General features: G+C 49.1%; 1 protein-coding gene across 1 annotated transcript in view; it reads right to left on the bottom strand.

The window, feature by feature from the left end:
* The window catches only part of LOC119970911 (adhesion G-protein coupled receptor G6-like), a 319332-nt gene that overhangs the window by 156976 nt on the left and 139965 nt on the right, over positions 1 to 22391 (bottom strand). Inside the window, exon 7 of the mRNA XM_038806021.1 lies at positions 21337 to 21450. Coding sequence (XP_038661949.1) covers positions 21337 to 21450 — 114 coding nt within the window. The remainder of the gene's footprint in view (positions 1 to 21336; positions 21451 to 22391) is intronic.

The raw sequence follows: 22391 nt of genomic DNA, 5'->3' as shown, positions 1-22391 counted from the left end.
TGGATGGAATCATCACGCACCTGAAAGAGTTTGCCGCCTTCTCGGGCTACAAACTCAACATGAGCAAAAGTGAGATCTTCCCGGTACACCCACAAGTAGGGGGGGGGGGGGGGGGGCAGCACTAACGGGACGTCCGTTTAAACAAGCCTGACACAAATTCCACTACCTGGGAATCCAAATAGCCCATGCCTGGAAAGGGATCCACAAATGGAACCTCACCAGCCTGACGGAGGAAGTAAAAAAGGTCCTGCAAAGATGGAACACACTCCCACTCTCCCTCGCGGGGAGAGTCCAGACGATCAAAATGAACGTACTGCCCAGGTACCTCTTCCTACTTAGATCCATTCCGATCTACATCCCCAAGGCCTTTTCCTAAGCACTAGACAAACTAATCATGGCATTCGTATAGGGTGGGGGGGGGGGGGGGGGGGGGGGCAGGATGTTAAATGTTGAGATTGTAAGGAGTTGTAGGGGTGAAAAGTTTATGTGAGGATGGATGTTCCCACCCCCCCCCCCCCCCCCCCCTCCTGTTTTATGGAAGTGTCTGTGTTTAACATTTGTTTGTTTGCTTTTGGAGAAGGCTACCTGGAGTTCAGGAGAAATCCTTGTTTGGGTGGGGGAGGGTAAGGCCAGCAGACAGCCTTCTTCTTTGGGCTGAGGAGTGGGGGGGGGGGGGGGGGGGGGGAAGAGGGAGAGGGAGGTCATCAGGATGTGTATTTGGGCAGGGGCAGCCACGCTAGCAGGTTATGCTGGGGAACGGAAGTAAGGTGGTGGGGAGAAGGCCAAGAGGGATGGCCGGGGGAGGGGGGGGGGGGGGGAAGGGGAAGTGGAAGTGGAAAAGCAGGGGGGGGTGGTTTCTGCAATGTGGCTGGGGGTGAGAGATGACATGGTCAAGGGCGAAGAAAGGGGCCATCTGGGATGGGCTAGGTACAGAGTGGAATTAAAGGGGCAGGAATTAAGTGGGGAAGATGACGGACGGTAGAGGGGATTGGAGGCGCAAGCCTCCAGTAAGGTTGGTAACGTGGAACGTCCGGGGACTGAATGGGCTGGTTAAAAGGTCGCGGGTGTTCGCGCACCTCAGACGCTTGAAAGCGGGGGTTGTCTTTTTGCAGGAGACACACCTCCGTGTGAAGGACCAGGTTAGGTTAAGGAAGGGGTGGGTTGGGCAGGTTTTTCACTCGGGGTTTGAATCAAAATCGAGAGGTGTGGCAATTTTAATAAGCAAAAAAGTAGGATTCATGGGTGCGAAGAAGGTGAGGGATCCGGGTGGGAGATATGTGATTGTGAGTGGGGTATTGGAAGGGGCACCGGTAGTGTTAGTAAATGTGTATGCCCCAAATTGGGATGATGTGGGTTTTATGAGGTGGTTGCTGGCAGCAATCCCCGATTTGGCCACGTGCCAGTTGATTATGGGAGGAGATTTCAACTGTGTCCTGGAGCCGAGGGTGGATAGATCGAGCCCCAGGTCAATGGGTATGGTATGAATGGCAGGGGAGCTAGGGGGGGTTTATGGAGAGGATGGGCGCTTCCAGGAGGAAGGGAGTATTCCTTCTTTTCACACGTCTATAAGGTGTATGCGAGGATTGATCACTTTGTAGTGAGTCGGGAGATTTTGGTTGGGGTGGAGGGGGCAGACTATGCGGGGATAGTTATCTCGGACCATGTGCCCCATTGGCTGGATATTCGGTTTAGATCGGGACGAGAGCAGAGGCCGGGGTGGAGGATCAACTCTGGGTTATTGGCGGATGGAGTTTTTTGTGATTAGGTGTGGGCGGCAGTTAAGGAGTATGTGGAGTTGCGTCAGAATGGGGAGGTGTCGGCGGGTATTTTTTGGGAAGCACTGAAGGCAGTGGTCCGGGGAGAAATGATCATTTACGGTTCGTGCGAATAAGGAAAAGAGGGCGGAACATGACCCTCTAGTGAGCGAGATAGTGGAGGTGGACAGGGAACATTCAAGGGTGCCCACCGTGGAGGGATTGGCGAGGAGGAAAACGTTGCAGGGGCAATTTGACAGGCTGACAAATTTATGGCGGTAGGGCAACTGCGTAGGGCAAGAGGGGTGCAATATGAGTATGCGGAGAAGGCGTGCCACATGCTGGCGCATCAGCTGCAGAGGCAGGCTGCGTCCAGGGAAATATTGAAGATCCGGGCTGGGGATGTGGTGTCAGAGCCAGGGAAGATAAATGAGGCATTTAGAGAGTATTACCAGGGACTTATGAGGCAGACCCAGGAGGAGAGGAGGGGGACATGAGGTGGTTTCTGGATGAGCTGGAATTTCCCCAGGTGGAGGAAGCAAAGAGGCAGGCAATGGAGGAGCCCCTGGGGCTGAGGGAGGTGCTGGATAGTATCAGGGGTATGAAGTCGGGGAAGACCCTGGGCTGGATAGGAACCCAGCAGAATTTTACAAGGAATTTGCAGCAGATCTGGCACCATATCTGTTGGGGGTGTTTAATGAAGCATTGCAGAAGGGGGAGTTGCTGGAGATGATGAAGCAGGCAGTAATCACACTAATCCTGAAAAAGGGAAGGATCCGGTGGAATGTAGGTCGTATAGACCCATAGCCCTTTGAACACGGAGGTGAAAGTATTGGCTAAGTTGTTGGCGGGGAGGATGGAGGAGTCAGTCCTGGGGATGGTGGCAGAAGATTAAACAGGCTTTGTGAAGGGCAGGCAGCTCACGAGTAATCTAAGACGGCTATTGAACGTGGTGATGAATCCGTCGAGAGCTCTGGTACCGGAGGTAGTGGTGTCCATGGACGCAGAGAAGGCATTTGATCGGGTGGAGTGGCGGGTACTTGTTCAAGGTTTTGGGAAGGTTTGGGTTTGGGCCGAGTGCGGCTGCTGTATGTGGCGCCAAGAGCGAGGGTGAGGATGAATGATGCGAGCTCACGAAGCTTTGACGTAAAACAGGGGTACGAGGCAGGGGTGCCCGCTGTCGCCGCTGCTGTTTGCGCTGGCCATAGAGCCATTGGCAATGGTTCTCAGGGGGTCGGCAGAGTGGCAGGGGATAATGAGGGGACAGAGGGAGCATTGGGTGTCGCTCTATGCCGATGACCTCTTGCTGTATGTTTCGGATCCGTTGGAGAGTATGGGAAGGATTATAGAACATAGACATAGAACAGTACAGCACAGAACAGGCCCTTCGGCCCTCGATGTTGTGCCGAGCAATGATCGCCCTACTTAAACCCACGTAACCCGTATACCCGTAACCCAACAATCCCCCCATTAACCTTACACTACGGGCAATTTAGCATGGCCAATCCACCTAACCCGCACATCTTTGGACTGTGGGAGGAAACCGGAGCACCCGGAGGAAACCCACGCACACACGGGGAGGACGTGCAGACTCCACACAGACAGTGACCCAGCCAGGAATCGAACCTGGGACCCTGGAGCTGTGAAGCATTGATGCTAACCACCATGCTACCGTGAGGCCCAAATTATGAGCCTGTTGGGGAGGTTTGGAGGGTTCTCAGGATACAAGCTGACTGCAGGGAAAAGCGAGGTATTCTCGGTGAATGAGCTAACACAGTGGGCTAATTTAGGGGGGTGCCATTTACAGTAGCGAGGGATAGGTTTAGGTACTTGGGGATTCAGGTAGTGAGGGAATGGACAGGGTCCACAAGTGGAACTTAACGAAGCTGGTGGAGGAGGCCAGGGAGGATCTTAAGATGTGGGATACACTGCACTTAACATTGGCGGGGAGGGTCCAAGTGGTGAAAATGAATATTCTGCCGAGGTTCTTGTTTATCTTTCAGGCTCTCCCGATCTTTATACCAAAGCCCTTTTTTCGCAAAGTGGACACAATAATCTCTGACTTTGTATGGGTGGGGAAGGTGCCGAGGGTGGGGAGGACCCTGCTACAGAGGCAGCAGGAGGGTTGGCATTGCCAAACTTCATTATTATTGGGCGGCGAATGTGGACAAGGTGCAGCGGTGGTGGGAAGTGATGTGTTGGGTAAGCTGGGTCTACGAGGACTGCGTTTACTGAAGTGGTGATGGAGACAGGCTTCCAACACTTGAAGAAATGCAACTCGATTTTATTGAACATTTAACTATAATACATGCTTTAACTGTGGGTTGACACTGTGCTGACTTGACTGGAGACCTGAGGCTAACCTGACCAGACTATCTTACTACCACATGGTGTTTGTTCTAGTTGCTGCTCGCGAGCTCTGACTGTCTCAGAGGCTGGATCCCGAGAGAGCGGGAAAACTAGTGCCCTCTGGCTTTATAGTGGTCGTGTCCTGTCTGGTGATTGGCTGCTGTGTTCTGTGTGTTCACTGGTCATCCTGTGTGTCAATCACCGCCTGTCTGTGCACCATCTTATACCTGGATGTATATTGTGACATCTCCTCCCTTTTTTTAAAAAAAAATGTGTTCAGGTCAATAAATAGTGAGTGTGTGTTTACAGGAGCCTGGCTATATACAGAATATGCTAACGTACTTCCATGGGAAGGTGTCTAGTGCAGATAGAGGGCAGATAACACATGAGAACAAAAACGATATGTACAGATGGGTAAACGATGAGATAACAACAGTCTATAAATTCAGTCTCTGTGGCGGGTGACGAATTCTGGTTGACCGCCTCAAGGGTGGGTCAGGGGCCGCCTGCACTTGAACGGGCGGAACTGCCGCCAATGTAGAGGTCGGCAGAATAACTGGCAGATCGGTGGCCTCGTGGAAGCTCGCGTCCTGAGGAACCAGCGTGTGAGGCGGGTCATCACGGTTAGTTGCCGGGCGTGGAAGTATTACGCCGAAGAAAGGAGTCATCAGGCATGCGAACGAGGAATCTCGGAGCCACTTGCTTGACCACCACAGCTGTGGCAGACCAGCCACCGCCAGGTAGCTGAACACGAACTCGGTCAGCAGGGACCAGATCAGGGAGATCTGTGGCGTGGGCGTCGTACGTCGACTTGCATTGGGGCCCGAGACTGTTGCATCCTCTGTAGGATGGGAAGTTGTCAAGGTCCGGAATGTGGATAGCTGGCACCGTCGTTCACAGTGTACGGTTCATTAGGAACTGCGCTGGGGACAGGCCAGCGGACAAAGGAGTCGCCCTGTAGGCTAACATCGCCAGGTTGAAATCCGAACCCGAGTCAGCAGCTTTGCACAACAGTCTTTTAACGATGTGGACCCCTTTTTCAGCCTTCCCATTTGACTGCGGGTAGTGGGGGCTTGATGTGACATGTTGAAAATTGTAACGCCGGGCAAAATCTGTCCACTCCTGGCTGAAGAAGTTATGAGTTGTCAGTCATAACTGTGAGTGGGATGCCCACTAGGAGGATATAGTCTCGGCCCTTGGCATGGAACAGGTCAAAACCAACTTTGGACCATGGGGAGGTCACCATTTCATGTGGCTGTAGAGTCTCTTTAGGCTGAGCCGGCTGGAACCTTTGTTAGCGATATCTTGGCTGCTGCCTGGCCAATATGCTGCCTCTCGGGCTCGATGGCGACACTTTTCGACCCCCAGGTGACCCTCGTGGATTTGGCCGAGGACCAACTCGCATGCTCTGTGGGATCACAATTCTTTCCAGCTTCATTAGTATGCCGTCTACCACCGTTAGATCGTCCTTTACATTATAAAACTGGGGGCACTGCCCCTTTTGCCAACCATCTGTGAGATGCCGTGAAATTTGCACGACCCTTTCATCAGTGGCCGGAAAGTTGGAGGCACAGAATTGCACCTGTGCGTCTATTTGACAGACAAAGTCAGTCTGCTCACACAGTGTGGTGATAGATTTGGAGAGTGCATCGGCAACAATGAGCTCTTTGCCCGGGGTGTACACCAGGTCAAAATCGTAGCGGCGGAGTTTGAGGAGGGTGCGTTGTAGCCGTGGCGTCATGTCATTGAGGTCTTTCTGGATGCTGTGAAACAATGGCATGTGGTCCGTCTCGACCGTGAATTTGGGGAGGCTATCCACATAATCATGGAACTTGTCGATCCCTGTGAGGATCCCCAGGCATTCTTTTTCAATCTAAGCGTATCGTTGCTCAGTGGATGTCATGGCTCTAGAGGCATATGCGACTGGGGCCCAGGAGGAGGAGTCGTCCCGCTGGAGGAGTACTGCCCCAAACAGGGGCTGGTTTAGCTCACAAGGCTAAATCGCTGGCTTTTAAAGCAGACCAAGCAGGCCAGCAGCACGGTTCGATTCCCGTACCAGCCTCCCCGGACAGGCGCCGGAATGTGGCGACTAGGGGCTTTTCACAGTAACTTCATTGAAGTCTACTCGTGACAATAAGCGATTTTCATTTCATTTCATTTCAATGTCAGCCTGGCTCACGTCGGTGGATATTTTCGTCTCCTTGGCGGGGTCGAAAAACGCCAGCACCGGGGCCTTGGTAAGTTTCACTCTGAGCTCACGCCACTCTTGCTCATGAGTGGGTAGCCACTGGAAGTCCGTAGTTTTTTTAACGAGATGGCGGAGAGCTGTGGTGTGTGATGCAAGGTTGGGGCTAAACTTCCCAAGGAAGTTGACCATCCCTAGAAAGCCTTCTTGTCCTCCGGGGTCTTCACAGTGTTGATCGCTGACACCTTGTCTGCATCTGGCTGCACACCGAACTGTGAAATGTGGTCGCCAAGGAATTTGATTTCTGATTGACCGAACGAGCATTTGGCTCTGTTGAGTCGGAGGCCCTGCTTGTGGATCCTGTAGAACACCCGCTTGAGGCGATCGATGTGTTCCTGAGGAGTTGTGGACCAGATAACTATATCATCGATGTACACACGCACTCCCTCGGTGCCCTCCATCATTTGCTCCATTATGCGGTGGAACACCTCTGAGGCGGAGATGATGCCAAAGGGCATCCGGTTGTAACAGTAGCGACCGAACGGGGTGTTGAATGTGCACAGCTTTCGACTGGACGCGTCCAGCTGTATTTGCCAAAACCCTTTGGAGGCATTGAGCTTCGTGAAGAACTTGGCTTGAGCTATCTCGCTGGTTAGCTCTTCTCGTTTAGGTATTGGGTAGTATTCCCTCATGATGTTACGGTTCAAATCTTTCGGGTCGATACAGATTCGAAGTTCCCCTGACGGCTTTTTGACACAAACCATAGAGCTAACCCAGTCCGTGGGTTCCGTGACCTCAGAAATGACGCACTGGTCCTGGAGGTCTTGCAGCTGCTGCTTAAGGTGGTCCTTAAGGGGTGCCGGCACCTAACGCGGTGCATGGACCACAGGGGTGGCATTTGGCCTCAACAGGATTTTGTATTGGTAAGGGAGTGTGCCCATACCTTCGAACACGCTGTGGTATTGCGCTATAATGTCATCTAGTTGGGCCTGAAAGTTAACATCTGGCGAGGCTGTTGCCTCTCATGGTGTGGGGTCGACATGGTGTGAACCCGCTGTACAAGGTTCAGGAGTTTGCAGGCCCGAGCACCGAGCAGGGAAGCTCTGTTGCTTCCGACAATTTCAAAACGCAGCGTCGCTTTTGAAGAACGATGGGACACCGCAAGCTGGCATGAGCCACTGGCAGTAATGGCATTGCCATTGTAGTTGAGGAGCTGGCAGGCTGGTGGAAGAATGCTTGGCTTAAGACCATAAGACCATAAGACATAGGAGTGGAAGTAAGGCCATTCGGCCCATCGAGTCCACTCCGCCATTCAATCATGGCTGATGGGCATTTCAACTCCACCTCCCAGCATTCTCCCCATAGCCCTTAATTCCTCGCGACATCAAGAATTTATCTATCTCTGCCTTGAAGCCATTTAGCGTCCCGGCCTCCACTGCACTCTGCGGCAATGAATTCCACAGGCCCACCACTCTCTGGCTGAAGAAATGTCTCCGCATTTCTGTTTTGAATTTACCCCCTCTAATTCTAAGGCTGTGCCCACGGGTCCTCGACTCCTCGCCTAACGGAAACAGTTTCTTTGCGTCCATCCTTTCTAAGCCATGTATTATCTTGTAAGTTTCTATTAGATCTCCCCTTAACCTTCTGAACTCCAATGAATACAATCCCAGGAACGCCAGCCGTTCCTCATATGCTAGACCCGCCATTCCAGGGATCATCCGTGTGAATCTCCGCTGGACACGCTCCAGTGCCAGTATGTCCTTCCTGAGATGTGGGGCCCAAAACTGGACACAGTACTCCAAATGGGGCCTAACCAGAGCCTTATAAAGGCTCAGTAGCACATCGCTGCTTTTATATTCCAACCCTCTTGAGATAAATGACAACATAGCATTCGCTTTCTTAATCACGGATTCAACCTGCATGTTTACCTTTAGGGAATCCTCGACTAGCACTCCCAGATCCCTTTGTACTTTGGCATTATGAATTTTCTCACCGTTTAGAAAGTAGTCTATGCTTGGATTCTTTTTTCCAAAGTGCAAGACCTCACATTTTCTCACGTTGAAATGCATCAGCCATTTCCTGCACCACTCTCCCAAACTGTCTAGATCCTTCTGCAGCCTCCCCACTTCCTCAGCACTACCTGCCTGACCACCTAACTTCGTATCATCAGCAAACTTCGCTAGAATGCCCCCAGTCCCTTCATCCAGATCATTAATATATATGGTGAACAGCTGCGGCCCCAACACTGAACCCTGTGGGACACCGCTGGTCACCGGCTGCCATTCCGAAAAAGAACCTTTTATCCCAACTCTCTGCCTTCTGTCAGACAGCCAATCCTCAACCCATGCCAGTAGCTCACCTCGAACACCATGGGCCCTCACCTTACTCAGCAGCCTCCTGTGTGGCACCTTATCAAAGGCCTTTTGGAAATCCAGATAGACCACATCCACTGGGTTTCCCTGGTCTAACCTACTTGTCACCTCCTCAAAGAATTCTAACAGGTTCATCAGGCACGACCTCCCCTTACTAAATCCATGTTGACTTGTTCTAATCCGACCCTGCTCTTCCAAGAAATTAGAAATCTCATCCTTAACGATCGATTCTAGAATTTTACCAACAACCGAGGTTAGGCTAATTGGCCTATAATTTTCCATCTTTTGTCTTGATCCTTTCTTGAACAAGGGGGTTACAACAGCGATCTTCCAATCGTCCGGGACTTTCCCTGACTCCAGTGATTTTTGAAAGATCTCAACCAACGCTTCCGCTATTTCTTCAGCCACCTCCCTCAGAACTCTAGGATGTAGCCCATCGGGGCCAGGAGATTTGTCAATTTTAAGACCTTTTAGCTTTTTTAGCACCATCTCTTTTGTAATGGCAACCATACTCAACTCAGCCCCCTGACCCTTTATAATTTTTGGGATATTACTAACGTCTTCCACTGTGAAGACAGACGCAAAGTACTTATTAAGTTCTCCAGCCATTTCCTCATCTCCCATCACTAGCCTTCCAGAATCAGTTTGAATTGGCCCAATGTCTACTTTGGCCTGACGTTTGTTTCTTATGTATTGAAAGAAACTTTTACTATCATTTCTTATATTACTGGCTAGCCTGCCTTCATATTTGATCCTCTCCTTCCTTATTTGTCTCTTTGTTAACCTCTGTTTGTTTTTGTAGCCTTCCCAATCTTCTGATTTCCCGGTGCTTTTGGCCACTTTATAGGATCTCTCTTTTTCTTTGATACATTTCCTGACCTCCTTTGTCAGCCATGGCTGTCTAATCCCTCCCTGGATAATCTTTCTTTTCTTGGGGATGAACCTCTGTACAGTGTCCTCAATTATGCATACAAACTCCTGCCATTTTTGCTCTACTGTCTTCCCTGCTAGGGTCTGCTTCCAGTTGATTTTCACCAGTTCCTCTCTCATGCCCTCGTAATTACCTTTATTTAACTGTAACACCATTACATCCGATTTTGCCTTCTCTCTTTCAAACTGCAGACTGAACTCAACCATATTATGATCGCTGCTTCCTAAGTGTTCCCTTACTTTAAGATCTTTTATAAAGTCTGGTTCATTACATAGCACTAGGTCCAGAATAGCCTGCTCCCTTGTGGGCTCCATGACAAGCTGTTCCAAAAAGCCATCTTGTAAGCATTCCATGAATTCCTTTTCTTTGGATCCACTGGCTACATTATTTACCCAATCCACCTGCATATTGAAGTCCCCCATGATCACTGTGACCTTGCCTTTCTGACATGCCTTTTCTATTTCCCGGTACATGTTGCGCCCCTGGTCCTGACCACTGTTAGGCGGTCTGTACATAACTCCCATTATGGTTTTTTTGCCTTTGTGGTTCCTCAATTCTACCCACACAGACTCCACATCATCCGACCCTATGTCGTTTAGTGCCATAGATTTAATTTTGTTCTTAACTAACAAGGCAACCCCACCCCCTCGGCCCACCTCCCTGTCTTTTCGATAGGTTGTATATCCTTGGATGTTTAACTGCCAGTCCTGAACCCCCTGCAGCTTGACGCGGATGGTGTCAAGATCAGACTTTGAAATGAGGTTTGCTGAAGCGCTGGTGTCCAGCCTGAAGCGTATGCCAGCCATGTTGACCGTAAGGGTGGCACACCACTCGTTGTCTGGATCAATGCTCATTATTGGGAGTTGTTTCACCATCGTTGATAAAGGCAGCGTATGCTTGGTGATGATGCCCACCCGGAATGGGGATGCGAGGCCCTCGGTCTCGGGATCTGGAAGAATGTTGGAGTCGGCGTCTGCAACGGGTTGCTGTACTGACCGAACGCTCCTGCGCTGTGGCTGGGATCGCTGTGTGTTGGGCAGTGGAGCAGATCTGCAAAGGGCTGTGTAGTGGCAAAGCTTGCCACACTGGAGACAGCGTCGATATTTCGTGGGGCATTGCCGCTTTAATGGGCGGAGCCACAGTTGGAGCACGTCATGGCGCCGACATCAGGACGTTCCGTGCGCCACCGCGCATGCGCAGTGCGGTCGAAAGACATGCGCACGTGCGGTTCGGTCATCAGCCTCGTCGTCCTCTTGGTCGTGGCGTGCATGCGCAGGAACCCGAGAAAAGCGCGCAAAATGGCCGCCCTCATTCAGACTTAGGCCCTGGAGCTGTTTGATGGCCTGCACCCGTTCCACATCATGGAAGTTTTGCCACTCCGTTTCTGCCGCCTTGATATGGGAGTACCGGTTGTTAGCTTGCTTGTGGATCACGCAGGTTTCGATGGCGATGGTAAGGGTGAGCTGCTTAACTTTTAGGAGCTGCTGGCGAAGGGGATCGGAGTGGACCCTGAAAACGATCTGATCCTGGATCATGGAATCGGAAGGAGCCATAGTTGCATGACTGCGCGAGGATGCAGATATATGTTAAAAAGGACTGAAAAGGTTTATCCTTACCCTGAAGCCTCTGCTGGAACACATAACGTTCAAAGCTCTCATTGACTTCGATGTCACAGTGGCTGTCGAACTTCAGCAGGACTGTTTTAAACTTTGTCTTGTCCTCGCCTTCAGCAAAGGTGAGGGAGTTGAAGATGTGGATAGCATGGTCCCCGGCTGTAGAGAGGAAGAGAGCGATCTTCCTGGCATTCGATGCGGCTTCAAGGTCGGTGGCTTCAAGATATAGCAGGAACTTCTGTTTGAAAATCTTCCCGTTAGCACCGAGGTTGCCGGCGATGCGGAGCTGCGGGGGAAGGCGGACGCTGTCCATGTTACCGGATGGCTGATCGCTGGTCAAAGGCAGATTATCTCAAGGTAGGTCCGTCAAACTCGAGCATAACTCACTGGTACCATGATGTGTTGGGTAAGCTGGGTCTGCGAGGACTGCGTTTACTGCAGTGGTGAGAGAGACAGGCTTCCAACACTTGAAGAAATGCAACTCGATTTTATTGAACACTTAACTATCATACATACTTTAACTGTGGGTTGACACTATGCTGACTTGACTGGAGAGGCTAGCCTGACCAGACTATCTTACTACCACATGGTGTTTGTTCTAGTTGCTGCTCACGAGCTCTGACTGTCTCACGGGATGTGAGAGCGGGAAAACTAGTGCCCTCTGGCTTTATAGTGGTCGTGTCCTGTCTGGTAATTGGCTGCTGTGTTCTGTGTGTTCACTGGTCATCCTGTGTGTCAATCACTGCCTGTCTGCACTCCATCATATACATGGATGCATATTATGACAGGAAGGAGAAGAGGTAGAGTGGGTTAAGATGGAGGAGGAATCTTGTCAGGGGTCTAGTTTGAGGGCTATAGTGATGGCAGCTGCCAATGGCTCCAAGTAGGTATTCAGGGAGCCCAGTGGTTCAGTCCACGGTGAAGATATGGAATCAGCTGAGGAGGCATTTTAGGGTGGAAGGGATGTCGGTGCTAACGCCGCTGTGCGAGGATCATGGGTTTGAGCCGGGGGGGATGGATAATGTATACAGGAGGTGGAGGTAGGTGGGGCTGGTCAAGGTGAGGGATTTGTATTTGGAGGAAGGGTTCGCCAATCTGGAGGAGCTAAGGGAGAGGGTAGAGCTGCTGAGGAGAGAGTGAGTTCAGGTATCTACAGGTTAGGGACTTTGCACGAAAGGTCTGGAATGGGTTCCCTAGATTGCTGGAGCAACTGCTGTTTCCGGATGTGGAAGGGGAGGGAAAGAATTCAGGATATATACAAGTGGCTGGGGGAGCAGGGAGGCGAGCGGATGGTGAAGATCAAGGGGAAATAGGAAGTGGGGTTCGGAGGGGAGAGTATGGAGTGAGTATGGAGAGAGTATTGGAGAGTATGGAGTGAGGCAACGCGAAGGGTAAACAGGACCTCCTCTTGTACAAGGAAGAGCCTGATACAGTTTAAGGTGGTGCACAGGGTGCATATGACTCGGGCGAGAATGAGTGCGTTCTTTCAGGGGGTAGAAGATGAGTGTGAGAGGCGTGGGCGGGGGCCAGTGAATCATGCGCACATGTTTTCGGGTTGTGAAAAATTGGGAAGATTCTGGGCGGGAGTGTTCATGGTCTTATCCAGGATAGTGGAGGAGGGAGTGGACCTGGACCCTTTTATGGCAATATTTGGGGTTTCAGAGAATCCGGAGCTCATGGAGAAGAGGAAGGCCGATGCCATGGCCTTCGCCTCTCTGATTGCACGATGACGAATTTTGCTGAAGTGGCGGTCGGCATCGCCACCGGGGGTAGCAGCATGGTTGGGTGACCTGGACGACTTCCTGCGGTTAGAGAAGATAAAGTATGAGTTAAGAGGTTCAGCAGGGGTGTTTGAGAAAAGGTGGGGGATGTTTGTGACTGTTTGAGGAGCTGTTCGTCGCGGGGGGGTGGGGGGGGGGGGGGGGGAGGGGGGGGACGGATGGGGAGGGAGGGTGGTGATAAAGGAGAAATGCCTGTACAAACTGTATAGTTGATTGTTGGGAAGGATGTTTCCCGGGGTGTTTACTTGCTGTAACCTACTTTGATACAAGTTTGAATAAAATATTCAAGGAGCCCAGTGGTGGTTGTAATATATTGTAAGGCATGTAAAGGGTTAATACAATGATGTTCATGTATCTCAACACTAGATGGCACCACAGAGTAGTCATATAAATAGACTCCATCTCCTCGAGTTCTGGGAGACGGTTTGGGCAGCACGGTAGCACAAGTGGCTAGAATTGTGGCTTCACAGTGCCAGGGTCCCAGGTTTGAGTCCCTTCTGGGTCACTATCTGTGCGGAGTTTCACGTTCTCCCCGTGTCTGTTTTGATTTCCTCCGGATGCTCCGGTTTCCTCCCACAGTCCGACGGTTAGGTGGATTGGCCATGATAAATTGCCCTTAGTGACCAAAAAGGTTAGGAGGGGTTATTGGGTTACGGGGATAGGGTGGAAGTGAGGGCGGTGCAGACTCGATGGGGTGAATGGCCTTCTTCTGCACTGTATGTTCTATGTATTACTGAAGGTTAAGATAGTGTGTTAGTTCTATTAGAACGATATTATCGATTTCTGTAGCATAGATTTAATACTGTTCTTTTATTAGCTATGAGTTAGCTATGAGTTAGTAAAGTGAGTGAATCATTTAAAGTAGTATAAAATAAACTAGCTTTGTTTCAACTATATAGCTTGATGTTCTTTGTCAGCATCCCGACTTTTAGCCATCTTGGACGACTGCACAAGGAGCATCACAATTATGGACACGCTGAGAATATGGAACCAGCTCAGTCATCACTTCAGATTGAGAGCAATGTCTGACATGATCCCCCAAACATGTGCGCATGATTCACTGGCCCCCGCCCACGCCTCTCACACTCATCTTCTACCCCCTGAAAGAACGCACTCATTCTCGCCCGAGTCATATGCACCCTGTGCACCACCTTAAACTGTATCAGGCTCTTCCTTGTACAAGAGGAGGTCCTGTTTACCCTTCGCGTTGCCTCACTCCATACTCTCCAATACTCTCTCCATACTCACTCCATACTCTCCCCTCCGAACCCCACTTCCTATTTCCCCTTGATCTTCACCATCCGCTCGCCTCCCTGCTGACATGATCTGACAAATTCCCCTGGCGGTGCTAGATGTCACCTTTAAACAGTGGAAACAGGATGAGGGGACACAGATGGTATGAGACCTATACATAGACGGCAGGTTGCGACCCGGGAGGAACTGACGGAAAAACATCATCTCGCGAAAGGGAACAATTTGTGATATATGCAGCTAAGCATCTTCCTCCATAAGGAGACAGCCACATTCCCCCGACTACCATCAGGACAAACTCCTGACTGCACGCAAACCAGGGGATGGCAACTGCGTGGTCATGTACGGACGATCACATGTCACCACTGGACGAGACACGGGAGAATGGGGGAGGACTCTGGATTGAAGCACTGCACAGGGTGAACTCCACCTCCTCATGCGCATGGCTAAGCCTAATGCAGCTGAAAGTAGTGCACAAGGTGCCCTGACCAGCACAGATGAGTGGGTTCTTTCTGGAGATGGTGGATAAATGTGAACAGTGCCAAGGAGGCCCAACCAACCACACCTACATGTTCTGGTCCTGCCCCAGACTGAGTGGTAATAGACCGCCTTCTTTGAGTCCATGTCCAGAGTTGTGGCAGTGAGGATGAAGCCTTGCCCACTAGTGGGGTCTCGGAACAGCCAGATTGTTCAAAGGGAGAGGGAAAGCTGCCTTAACCTTTACCTCCCTGATCGCCTGCTGGAGGCTTTGGCTACGCTCAAAATGAGCAACACCACCCACTGCAGCAGATTGCCTATCAAACTTAGCAGAATTCCACCATACGAGGATCAAAGGAAGGCTTCCATTACACATGGAAGCAATTCACCAGCCTCTTCCAACATCCGTTCATAACCAGCAATCAATAGGAGGGATGAGAGGGAGGAAACAAGAACTAGTACCGTCAACAGAATGAAGGTAGGGAGGATGGGGAGGTGGGTAATGTGTCGGCGGGGGGGGGGGGGGGGGGGGGGGGGTGCAGAGATAGAAGGGGGTGGAGGGAGTAACAACAACCAGGACACAATGCAAACAAGGCAGGGGAACTGGAGGGAACAAAAGGCAGCAAAATATGCCAGAAGTACGCCTAGGTGGCATCAAAGGTGCCCCTGGTATGTTCTAATATCAGGAGATGACATGCACAACACAGGAATGGCACAAAGTAGTGGTCAAGGTCGGGCCTCCATGCCTTTATACCTGCTATTTTGTCCACCCACCACCATAATTTTAACTATACTATCCCCGATTACGACCACATTTCTCTTCTCTCCCCTCTACTTGAATGGTTTCCTGTACCACAGTGCTGTTGTCAATTTATTCATCCTCCCTTCAAGACTCTCCATGCAGACAGAGAGCAAGAATCTTGAACCTGTTGAACAAGGACAAAGGCTGAGTCCTGCCTCTTGGATCCCTCTACCTGCCTCACGCATAGTCACATCCTCCTGATCCTGACCCCTGGCTTAATTCAAGGTAGTTAATTTAAAGGGTATGAGTGCCTCCTGAAACACAATGTCCAGGTAACTTCCTCCCACCCTGATGTGTTGCAGTGTCCGAAGCTCAGACTCCAGGTCATCAACTCTGAGTCGAAGTTCTTCAAGCAACCAATGCTTGCTACATATTTGTTCATGAGGAACCATGATGGGGTCCATCAGCTCCCACATCATTGTATCATAGAATCACTACAGTGCAGAAGGAGGCCATTCGATCCATCAAGTCAACAGTCAAGTCTATCAAGTCAAGTGGGCAGCACGGTAGCATTGTGGATAGCACAATCTCTTCACAGCTCCAGGGTCCCAGGTTCGATTCCGGCTTGGGTCACTGTCTGTGCGGAGTCTGCACATCCTCCCCGTGTCTGCGTGGGTTTACTCCGGGTGCTCCGGTTTCCTCCCACAGTCCAAAAATGTGCAGGTTAGGTGGATTGGCCATTATAAATTGCCCTTAGTGACATCACTCCTTGATTGTTTTTCAAACTCAGCCTTCTGCTGAGTAGAGGTGTCCCTCACATGTCTGGCTGTTTCTGCTCCTCCAACTTGCTTCAGCAAACTCCAGTTGCACTCTGATGCAAGACAACAATCAGGGCAGACAAGGCAGCCCTGAAGGACATCTCCCTTTTATATCCCCTAACTCAAGGCTTCTGAAACTGGATTGAACCAGTTGTCCAACTGGCTTCAGCTGAGAGCTTGTAAACTATTGTTTTCAAGCTGCAAACAAACTTCACCCAGTCAAAAGAGCAACTTTTAGTTAATTGCTAAATTAAAGAACAAATTAGAGTATGGATTGATATTAGCCCTTAAATTAAATTATTCCTTAAAACTTACCCCTTGAGATTCCCTGTTTCACTGAACTCCAGCTATACTCTGATGCAACAAGACAACACTCAGTACCAACAAGGCAGTACCTAACAGTGAAGGCAGTTTTAGTCAATGGACATCAGGGGAGAAACGTTTCATTGGCTGGAAACTTGCCCAGCACAAATAAGTTGTTGGTCGGTGTTGAGTAAAAAAAAAAATCATACAGCTATTCACTATGATGTACATCACCCTCATGCTCATAAACAACCAGGCAAAGATTCTCCACCCCGCCACACCACTTTTCAGCCTTGACCCACCGGCGGGATTCTCCGTTACGCCGGCTGGTCAATGGGGTTTCCCATTATGGGGCAGCCCCATGCCGTCGCGAAACTCCCGGGCCCTGGCAAAACAGAGATTCCCGCCGGCGGAGAATCCCGCCCAAGGTCTTTATTACAGCTAAACCTGGGCTGATAATGTTCCAAGGTAGCATGCCAGAGAGTTCTGATTGAAGTGTGACACCATCAGTTATACTCAAGATTTGATTACAATAAATTTGAATATACCAATCAACTGTTACCAGTTATCCATGTCCAATCATTACTGTTGTTTAGGTTTACATCACGCATTGTATGTCAAAGCAATTAACCAATCATAACATGAGGACATTTACTTGTCCAATCAACAGGTACATGCTATCTCCTAATATTTATCATCGGTTCCTCATTATCAAGATTATGACTATCACTCACCTCCCCTGTCTAAGTATAATGGCCTTCCCGAGGCAAAAATAGCCATTGCAATAACAATTTTGTCTGATTCCGTCTTCATTCCCACACATACTGGCACCAGTACAAATGGTGCAAAGATCCCACATTGATAACGCAATCATTAAGAATCACCGATGATGGGGCCCTTTCCCTTTGCCCCATCAACAACAGCTGTGTCCTTGAGCTGATTTCCTACACCGAACAACTTGAACTAAACAGCATGTGTGTGTAATCATAGAGGTTACAGTGCAGAAGGAGCCCATTCGGCCCATCGGCTCTGCACCGGCCCTTGGAAAGAGCACGCTATGCCACCACCCTATCCCGTAACTCCGTAACTCCACCTAACCTTTTGGAAACTAAGGGGCAATTTAGCATGGCCAATCCACCTAACCTGCACATCTTTGGACTGTGGGAGGAAACCTGAGCACCCGGAGGAAACCCAGTGGGAGAACGCGCAAATTCCACACAGACTGTCACCCGAGGCCGGAATTGAACCCGGGACCCGAGAGCTGTGAGGCATCAGTGCTAACCACTGTACCACCACGTCGCCCCAATACAGTTCAATACAGAAGAGTTTCAAACCCTTCACCACTGAGTGGATAGTTAAAGTTTTAAACACTCATTTCAATTTAATATATTTTCCCTCATCTGCTGGAATTCTCCGGCTGTTTGCTGACAGCGGAATTCTGTGATCCCGCTGGCAGCCCACCCCTGCCCGCGAGTTTCCTGGCGACGTGCAGTGGTTTCAATGGGAATTCCCATTGACAGCGACAGGAGGAGAGAATCCGGTCATCAGCCAACTGCGCGCTGCCTCCTGCTGCCAAGAAGCATGCAGCTGGGAGGCTGGAGAATCTTGGACGCCAATATGTCAGCACCAGGAAATCATTATAGGAATTCCTCAAGGTCATGTTTGGGACACGATTATTTCAGTTGATTCTTCAATTACCTCTCTCATCAGTTCAACTTTTCAAATACTGCAGCAGTCCTTGTCCATGATTAGTAAGTTCACGGATGACACGGAGACACGTGAAGTGGCAGATAGTGTTGAGGATTGTCAGAGGATACAGCAGGATACATAGATAGTTTGGAGACACGGGCAGAGAAATGGCAAATGGAGTTTAATCCAGACAAATGTGAGATAATGCATTTTGATAGGTCAAACATAGAGGGTAAATATACCGTAAATGGTAAAACTCTTTGGAATATAGAAAGTCAGAGAGATCTGGGCGTGCAGGGCCACAGATATTTGAAAGTGACAACAGAAGTGGGCAAGGTAGGCAAGAAAGCATACAGGATGCTTGCCTTCATTGGATGGGGCATTGAGTATAAAAACTGTCAAGTCATGCTGCAGTTTTATAGAAGTTTGGTGAGGCCATATTTGGAATATTCCACATAATTCTTCTTGTCACTCTACCAGAAGGATGTGGAGGCTTTGGAGAGGGTGCAGAGGAGGTTTACCAGGATGTTAGCTGGTCTGGAGAGTGTTGGCTATGCAGAGAGGCTGAATAGACTCGGACTATTTTCATTAGAATGACGGAGGTTGAGGAGTGACCTGATAGAGGACTACAAGCTTATGAGGAGCATGCATAGAATGGATGGGCAGGCACTCTTTCCCAGGATGGAGGGGTCAGTCACCAGGGGCATAGGTTTAAAGTCCGTGGGGCAAAGTTTAGAGGAGATGTGATAGGCAGGTCTTTTACACGGAGGGTGGTGAGTGCCTGGAAAGCGTTGCCAGGGGAGGTTGTGGAAGCAGATACATTAACGGCATTCAAAAGGCATCTTGGCAAATACCTGATAGGATGGGTATGGAGGGATGTGGCACACAGAAGCGCTGAGGTTTTGGTCAAGGTTAGTATCATGATGAGTATGGGTTTGGAGGGCCGAAGGGCCTGTTCCTGTGCTGTATTGTTCTTTGTTCTTTGCAGCAAAACCTGGATATTACCTAGGCTTGGCTAACAAGCGGAAAGACCTTTCATACACGCAATTGTCAGGCAATGTCTATCTCCAATGAGAGAGAATAAAACCATCTCTACTTGACATCAATGGCATTACCATCACTGAATCCCCCACTATCAACATCCTGGGTGTTACCATTGACCAGAAACTGAACTGGACTAGCCATATAATTACTGTGGCTCACCTCCTGACTCCCCAAAGCCAATTCACCATCTACAAGGCACTAGTCCCATTGGGCAGACGCAGCATGGGTTTGTAAAAGGCAGGTCGTGCCTAACTAATTTAGTGGAATTTTTTGAGGACATTACCAGTGCAGTAGATAACGGGGAGCCGATGGATGTGGTATATCTGGATTTCCAGAAAGCCTTTGACAAGGTGCCACACAAAAGGTTGCTGCATAAGATAAAGATGCATGGCATTAAGGGTAAAGTAGTAGCATGGATAGAGGATTGGTTAATTAATAGAAAGCAAAGAGTTGGGATAAATGGGTGTTTCTCTGGTTGGCAATCAGTAGCTAGTGGTGTCCCTCAGGGATCCGTGTTGGGCCCACAATTGTTCACAATTTACATTGATGATTTGGAGTTGGGGACCAAGGGCAATGTGTCCAAGTTTGCAGATGACACTAAGATGAGTGGTAAAGCGAAAAGTGCAGAGGATACTGGAAGTCTGCAGAGGGATTTGGATAGGTTAAGTGAATGGGCTCGGGTCTGGCAGATGGAATACAATGTTGACAAATGTGAGGTTATCCATTTTGGTAGGAATAACAGCAAACGGGATTATTATTTAAACGATAAAATATTAAAGCATGCCGCTGTTCAGAGAGACTTGGGTGTGCTAGTGCATGAGTCACAGAAGGTTAGTTTACAAGTGCAACAGGTGATTAAGAAGGCAAATGGAATTTTGTCCTTCATTGCTAGAGGGATGGAGTTTAAGACTAGGGAGGTTATGTTGCAATTGTATAAGGTGTTAGTGCGGCCACACCTGGAGTATTGTGTTCAGTTTTGGTCTCCTTACTTGAGAAAGGACGTACTGGCGCTGGAGGGTGTGCAGAGGAGATTCACTAGGTTAATCCCAGAGCTGAAGGGGTTGGATTATGAGGAGAGGTTGAGTAGACTGGGACTGTACTCGTTGGAATTTAGAAGGATGAGGGGGGATCTTATAGAAACATTTAAAATTATGAAGGGAATAGATAGGATAGATGCGGGCAGGTTGTTTCCACTGGCGGGTGACAGCAGAACTAGGGGGCATAGCCTCAAAATAAGGGGAAGTAGATTTAGAACTGAGTTTAGGAGGAACTTCTTCACCCAAAGGGTTGTGAATCTATGGAATTCCTTGCCCAGTGAAGCAGTTGAGGCTCCTTCATTACATGTTTTTAAGGTAAAGATAGATAGTTTTTTGAAGAAAAAAGGGATTCAGGGTTATGGTGTTCGGGCCGGAAAGTGGAGCTGAGTCCACAAAAGATCAGCCATGATCTCATTGAATGGCGGAACAGGCTCGAGGGGCCAGATGGCCTACTCCTGCTCCTAGTTCTTATGTTCTTATGTTCTTAATCATGAGTGTGATGAAATACTGCCACATGCCTGGATAAGTACAGCTCAAACACCATCCAGAACAAAGCAGCCCGCATGGTTGACATTTCTTCGACAAACATTCACTCCCTCCGCCACAGATGCACTCCTGTGTACCATCTACAAGATGCACTTCAGTAACTCACCAAGGCTTCTTCAACCAACACCTTGCAAAACTGTAACCACTACCACTCTACCACCTCCACTATCTAATAATTAGGTATGTAGAGATGTAAAGAAATACCATCACTGGTCAATTCCGCTCCAGGTCACTCACCTGACTTGGAAATATTATCACCGTCCCTTCATTGTCACTGCAACCCTCTCCCTAACAGCACTGTGGGTGTACCTACACCTCATGGACTGCATTGGTTCAAGAAGGCTTCTTGAAGAGCAATTATGGATAGGCAATAAATGTGAACCTTGGCAGTAATACTTACATCCCATGAGCAAATAAGAAAAACATAATATACACTTGTCTTACTGGTTGTTTGGTATGAGTGAGCATAATTGTGACACTATCATTGAGTTCCACGCTGTGTTTCCCAACAGTTATTCCAATTAGATCATCATTCAGAATATTTCTCTTCTTTTGATCCTGTGAAAATAAACGGAATGTCATTTTAGAAAAATCTATCGAACTATGCAGGGCTCTCGAGGGGAAAATCATCCAGATTTCAATTGGCTTGAAACCCCTTGAGTTGAGAAGACCAAGAAGCATAATAATCATTTATTTTAATGGATTACATTAATGTTTCAGAAGTAACGTATAGTTTTAAGAATTAATATGTCAAATGTAAGATAAATGGAAACATGAAGGCCTGGAGTTACAGGAGAAGCAATAGTTAAAGAGTGTCCAGCATGGAAAAATGGTGGAGATGAGCTGTTTATACCTCAATGCAAGGAGTATTTTAAACAAGGTCCATGAGTTAAGGGCACAAGTAGCATGGCAGCATGTTGCTGTAACGGAAACCTGGCTAAAGGAGGGGCAGAAATTTGCAGTTTAATATCTCTGGATACAGAATTTTCAGGCAGGATAGTATAATGTAAGCCTACTTGTGACAATAAAAGATTATTACATTATTATTATATGTAAATGATTTGGAGGAAAATGTAACTGGTCTGATTAGTAAGTTTGCAGATGACACAAAGAACAAAGAAGAATACAGCACAGGAACAGACCCTTCGGCCCTCCAAGCCTGTGCCGACCATGGTACCTGCCGAAACGAAGTCCATATCCTTCCATTCCCACCCTATTCATATATTTGTCTAGATGCCCCTTAAATGCTGCTCTAGTACCTGCTCCCACCACCTCCCCAGGCCGACCATTCCATATATTTACCACCTTTTGTGTAAAAGACTAGCCTTGCACATCTGTTCGAAACCTTTCCCCACGCGCTTTAAACCTATAGAACATAGAACACTACAGCGCAGTACGGGCCCTTCGGCCCTCGATGTTGCGCCGACCTGTGAAACCATCTGAAGCCTATCTGACCGACACTATTCCATTTTCATCCATATGTCTATCCAGTGACCACT

The sequence above is a fragment of the Scyliorhinus canicula genome, chromosome 9 (genome assembly GCF_902713615.1).
Source record: "Scyliorhinus canicula chromosome 9, sScyCan1.1, whole genome shotgun sequence".
In the NCBI taxonomy this organism is placed as follows: domain Eukaryota; kingdom Metazoa; phylum Chordata; class Chondrichthyes; order Carcharhiniformes; family Scyliorhinidae; genus Scyliorhinus; species Scyliorhinus canicula.
This window is presented reverse-complemented; position numbering and strand designations above follow the sequence as displayed.